This window comes from Cannabis sativa, chromosome 9 (assembly GCF_029168945.1).
Source record: "Cannabis sativa cultivar Pink pepper isolate KNU-18-1 chromosome 9, ASM2916894v1, whole genome shotgun sequence".
Lineage (NCBI taxonomy): Eukaryota > Viridiplantae > Streptophyta > Magnoliopsida > Rosales > Cannabaceae > Cannabis > Cannabis sativa.
The window spans coordinates 41,133,308-41,139,591 of NC_083609.1; the positions used below are offsets into that span (position 1 = coordinate 41,133,308).

General features: G+C 32.2%; 1 protein-coding gene across 1 annotated transcript; it reads left to right on the forward strand.

Annotated features, from left to right (window-relative positions):
• Positions 1-717: 717 nt before the first annotated feature.
• Positions 718-4,790, forward strand: LOC115715831 (glutamine synthetase nodule isozyme). The gene is made up of 12 exons (XM_030644498.2): positions 718-1,329; positions 2,085-2,124; positions 2,220-2,323; positions 2,423-2,471; positions 2,563-2,669; positions 2,798-2,885; positions 3,284-3,412; positions 3,521-3,595; positions 3,683-3,736; positions 3,867-3,904; positions 4,020-4,179; positions 4,303-4,790. The coding sequence occupies exons 1-12, from the start codon at positions 1,256-1,258 to the stop codon at positions 4,453-4,455; spliced, it is 1,071 nt and encodes a 356-aa protein (XP_030500358.1). The 5' UTR covers positions 718-1,255; the 3' UTR covers positions 4,456-4,790.
• Positions 4,791-6,284: the final 1,494 nt, after the last annotated feature.

Genomic DNA, 6,284 nt, shown 5'->3' on the forward strand with positions numbered 1-6,284 from the left:
CAACTTCCTAATCCAACAACTACAGTACAATCACAGATTGTATACTCTTAAGTACTATTACGGAACAAAATCGTGTCCCTATATTTTATAATGCCTAACACAATACTGATGTGACACGCTACGAATAGTTATCTATTTTTTATATTATTTATTTATTTAAAATACATAAAATTATAATTGTCAAAAAAAAGAAATACATAAAATTATACATTAATTTATATTAATAACCGTATTACACCTAAATGCCCCCTTAACATTTCTTGTTTTATTAACATAACTTAGATAAATTGAGCGATTGGAGTAAGACACAAGGTTATATTATTAAATTTTGGTAAAATTATTTTAGTAGTGCGTTTTTAATTATATTTAGAGAGACTAAAAAAGCCATTAAAAATGGAAGTTACATATTTTCTTTAATAAAAAAAGGTTAGAGGCAGTAAAAGCTACCGGCAGATTCAGTTACCGGTTAAAGCAGAGAGCAAGTAGACGGAAACTTCAAAGTCATACACAACAGTGAACCGTGCGTGGTGTAGATTCCCTCCACGCGCGATTATAGGTCATTTTCTATTTTTTTATTCATTTCCCCAAACTACAACTGCACTTTTCGTTCTGGGTGAAAATTCAACTTTCATTTTTATTTTCCTTAAAACAAAAAACTTTCATTTTTTTTTTTCGTTTATGATAATATGATTCGTTAAACTGAACCAATTTGCTCTTTCTGGTTTAAAAACAAAAAATTGCTCTCTTAAATAAAAAAAAATCCAAATTGCATCTATAATTAATTTTGAAAATAACATAAAAAGAAACATACAAAATACATGAGAATCTAGACAGTACTCGCCAGTAAGATTTTGAATTACTTCCTAAAGAATCTAAAATATAATAAAATTCTATTTGAACGGAATCTAAAATATAAATATGGAAGTAAAAATGTAAAATTATCAAATAGATAGATTTTTGTGTTTTATAGTTATAAAAAATTCTTAAATATTTCAACGATACGAAACTGACTAATTGATATTTATAAGTAAAATTATTAAAAAAGCATTATATAATGCAATTTTGGTTTGGAATTGTTTTATAATTCCAAACCAACATTGCTAAAGAGGCAGAGCCGCACTATAAAAGGAGGTGTATAGCACTCCCTGTTTCACGACTCTGTATTCTATACCAGAGAGAGAGAGAGAGAAAGAAAGAGAGAGATTTCTTTCTTCATTTACTTTTTGCGTGTAAGATTTTTAAGTCTCTGTGTAATATGGCGCTGCTTTCAGATCTCGTTAACCTAAACCTCTCTGACTCCACTGAGAAGATCATCGCAGAGTACATATGGTTAGTCAATCTCCTTTTAATATCTTTTTCTCCTTTGTTTTTGTTTTGTGTTCATGGAAATGATCGTCTGTCCCTCTCTGCGCTGACTCTCTTTCTGTTCCGAAATGTGTTTTATGTCGTCGTGATCTGTTGCTATGGTTGTAAGATATGAATCTATTTGTTTTGTTGCTGAGAAATAATTTTGAATTCTGTTGACTAAAATATTTTGCTTCCTCCTGTATGTTTTTGAGTGACTATTTATTTTATTTTATGTTATGTAGTTTGATTCTTTTCTTTTACTTCTTGATATCATCTCTACTTCATACCATAAGTGCTATTTGATCGTTGTACTTTTCAGCAAAGTTACCACAGAAACCGTTAGATTGTGTATTTATATATATAATTACTCATATGTTTCAGGTCTCTCGTTATCAACCAAAAGAATTACTGTTACTTATATCCCTCCATAAATATTTGTTACTGATCTCTGAGTTGTTCTGTGATCTGTGTATTTTTCTCCGTTTAAAAATGTTGTGGACCGATTTTTTCAGGATTAATAATCGTTCTGCTTTTTTATCAGAAATAATGATAATTTTAATAATATCATCATAATAATAATAATTGTTCTGCTCTATTTTATATTTCTACCGTTTGCAAAACTAGATCGTTTGAAATGTAATTAAATTGGATTTTTTTCCCCTACAATTTGGTACATTTGTTTATTTATTTTCATTTTCTTTGGTTAATCTTTAGTGTTTAATCATTTCTTTGAACAGGATTGGTGGATCCGGTATGGACCTAAGAAGCAAAGCAAGAGTAAGAAATTCTTTATAAACATTCAGATTGATATAAAAATTCTTACTTATTTAATTCCTTCAAATGACCATGTCAATTTTTCGCTGTCTGTAAAGACTCTTGAAGGACCAGTTGATGATCCTTCAAAGTTACCCAAGTGGAATTACGATGGTTCAAGCACAGGTCAAGCTCCCGGAGAAGACAGTGAAGTGATTTTATAGTAAGAATCATTTTAGTTTATTTTCTCCGCTGTTATTCATTTCCCCCCTCACTATTATCCTATTAACCTTTTTTTTGTTATTGTCATTTTTTGATGTAGCCCTCAAGCAATTTTCAAGGACCCATTTAGGAGAGGCAACAACATATTGGTAAGTAAGGAGAGTTTTGCATCTTCATGAATCATACATACCTGGGTTTCAGTTTTTCTAATTCTCTTTGTTTTTGATGTAATGATCATAGGTCATCTGTGATGCCTATACTCCGGCAGGAGAAGCCATTCCTACAAACAAGAGAAGTGCTGCTGCAAAGATTTTCAGCCATCCTGATGTAGTTGCTGAGGAACCTTGGTTTGTACTTCTTAGCCTGCTTTTCCTTTACATATTTAATCATATTCATGTCTAGTTATTATGCTTCATTTATATTTCTACGAGTCAATGTTATTATTGTTATTCGAGACATATGATGTTGAAAACAGGTATGGTATCGAGCAAGAATACACCTTACTGAAGAAAGAAGTCCACTGGCCCATTGGGTGGCCTGTCGGGGGTTTCCCTGGCCCTCAGGTAATGGAGCTGCCCACCTTCTAAGACTTTATCTTTTCAACTCCCTGTCATATTTTATGAAGTCATTCTTTGCTGTTACAATTTTATTGCTGCTACTGTGTGTTTAAACAGAGTTTTGATACTAAAAGAGTTTATAAGCGTCTCAGTCAATACAAACTTCTTTATTTTAAGTCATTCCTGAGAGGCACATTTGATTATGTTAGCTAAGTATATGTTTGATCTCTTTCAGTTTGATGTCAATAACTTTTGCTTTAAAATCTGGTCGCCGTTCTTGTTTTCAAGTTTTTGCTACTTACATTGCTATGAAAGTGTTTATGTGCTTGTGCAGCTCTATTTTGATATCTAATGGTTGACTGATTTGGTTCTAAAATTAAAGAGTCTGTATTACTTATCAACAGGGACCATACTACTGTGGTATCGGTGCTGACAAAGCTTTCGGACGAGACATTGTTGATGCTCACTACAAGGCCTGCTTGTATGCAGGCATCAACATTAGTGGCATTAACGGAGAGGTTATGCCAGGGCAGGTAAGAGATCATTACTCCATTTTGTCTGTTCTTAATTACATTCTTACTATATTCTTTTTTTTTTTTTTTCAATTATAATGTGATTAAGTTGTTGCTTCTACAATATAGTGGGAATTCCAAGTAGGGCCTTCTGTCGGTATATCTGCTGGAGACGAGTTGTGGGCTGCTCGTTACATTCTGGAGGTAGTATAAAGTCCTCTATTTGGAATTCTTTTGATTCGTTTTTTTCTTTTTGGTCCAAATTATATAGTTATTTTCTCGTACCAACAGAGGATAACAGAAATTGCTGGAGTTGTCGTTTCCTTTGATCCAAAGCCAATTCCGGTATTGATATTATCTATTTTGAGTTCAATTTTTCTTTTTTACTTTTCTGTATCTCCTTTCATGGAATATTTTATCCTTGTTTAGTGATGATACTTATTTTTTCATTTGGTTTTGATCATTTTATTACCAGGGTGATTGGAATGGTGCTGGTGCTCACACAAATTACAGGTTTGTATTTCTCTTTTCATCATTGTCGACTGTAATGGATATTGCAATTTCTTTTATAGTTGATACATTTAGTAAGATCTATTAGTTAAAGATTAATTATACTATTATGTTTCAGTACCAAGTCTATGAGGAACGATGGAGGGTACGAGATCATCAAGAAGGCCATTGAAAAGCTTGGATTGAAGCACAAAGAGCATATTTCTGCATATGGAGAAGGCAATGAGCGTCGTCTAACTGGTCGACATGAAACTGCCGACATCAACACTTTCTTATGGGTAACAATTAGAACAAGATTCTATTACTTTTTCACATTGTTTAGATTTATTCCTTAATTCTTGGAAATTTTATTGCTGCTGCTTTGAGTTAATAATAATAATCATTAAACTTACTGTTGACAGGGTGTTGCAAACCGAGGTGCATCTATTCGAGTTGGCCGTGACACCGAGAAGGCAGGTAAAGGCTATTTTGAAGACAGGAGACCTGCTTCAAACATGGACCCTTATGTAGTCACTTCCATGATCGCCGAAACCACCCTTCTTTGGAAGCCGTAAGTTACAAGTTGTGCCACCTTCGCCCTGTCATTGTAATTTCAGGGTTTGGGAAAAAATAAAAAAAAAATCATTCAAAGCATCCATTTAGTCGAATCTATGTGTTGCTAGCATCAGAGGCTAGTTTTTTCTTAATTTTCTTTAGTCTGTCGTCTTTATTGGGTTACCTTCACCTCTCTCAAGTAGCAAGTTGAGTATTATCGTCTGTGTTTGGAATAATGGTCAAATAATACATAGCATGAAAATGGCTTGTTTAAGTATAGTTAATTTTATATTGTGGTGCTGGTGTGAATGTTCATGACTTGTTTGTTTCCAAATGAAATGTTTTAAAGTTTTTTTATCATTTTTGGCAGAGACAATTCATGGTATAAGAATTTCTAATTTTGTTTTGTTAAAATCTGATGGTAATTACACCTAGGTTAGCTCTAAACATGTCCTAACTTCGCAGGGGATTCCTTTGTCATGAAATATTGGTGTTGGTAAGGAGCTAATCACAAGTGAAAAAGATGTTAATACTGAATATTTTTAGATTCCAATAGTAAAATTAGGAAGGAAAAAGGCAGTTGTTAACTGAAGAAAGAAAATGGTTTTCACAAAATTTTCTTCATAATTTCCTCCTCCTCCTTCTGCTTCTACTTGTTCTTGTGTTGAAGCAAGGAGAGTGATATATATGGACTTCTTATTTGTTGAGTATTTCGTCAATGAGAAAAAGATTTCAAGGCAAAAGTCATGGATCTAGGCTTGTTTATTAATTATATTCATTTGCAATGGCAAAACAAATTTGTGGATATGCCAAAGTATCAATGTCAATATTAAGTTGTTGTCAAAGACCCCATGCATGTTAAAGATAGAATACTTGTAACTTAATGTAATCTTACTTTTTGTAACTTAAACAATAATAATACATACTTTAATAGTAAAATTTGTTAACAAATAAGTGGCATTGTAATTAAAATTGTTTTTTTTTTTAACAATGTATCAATATCTTGTCTCCAATTATCATAAATGGCTCCTAAAATACAATATGCTAAACTAACTCTTAAATGGCTATACAATATTGACTTCAATCACCATTATTCAAAACTTCAAAGTTAAAGTAGTTTTCGTTTTAATATAATTTTCTACTATGGTGGAGTATAATTATACTTCTATACATTTTATGCAACCAAAGGAGAAATCATAATTAGGGCACCCTTTTAGCAAACTTCCGAAATCATGTACAGCAACCCAATTTAAGAATGATAAGCAAACTCATTCCACAACTTTACCAACCAATTTAGCAACGTTTACAAAACCCTTACGACTACTCTATACAAAAATAACAAAGAACTAAATAGAACAATCATTACTACAACCCATCAACCCTATATATGTAAAATAACAAGGAATCAAAGGAACAACCCTTATAATAAGCCTTACAACAACACCATGTAAACGTAACAAAGAATTGAAATGAGCAACTCTTTCAGTAACCCTAACAACAGCTCTTACAAGAACCTCTTGAAAAAGTTACAACACAACAACAACCCTGTCTCCATCTTGAGTTGATGTAGCTATTAATATTCCTCCATATGCTGATTTCAAAAAAGTTTCATCAATTACTGTTGATGTAGAAACCTGTCCAACACTCGCTCGCTAGATTGGCAAGACAAAAAATATGAGTTTAGTAAGTAAATAAGAGAGACACACAAGATTTATAGTAGTTCACTCTGTTGGGTTTTATGCCCTAAATAAAACTCATTTCAATATAATCAGATTTACTTATTAATATAGATAAAAAATAACATTTAATGTTGCATGGTTCACATGATTTATTTCATGATTATATGTAC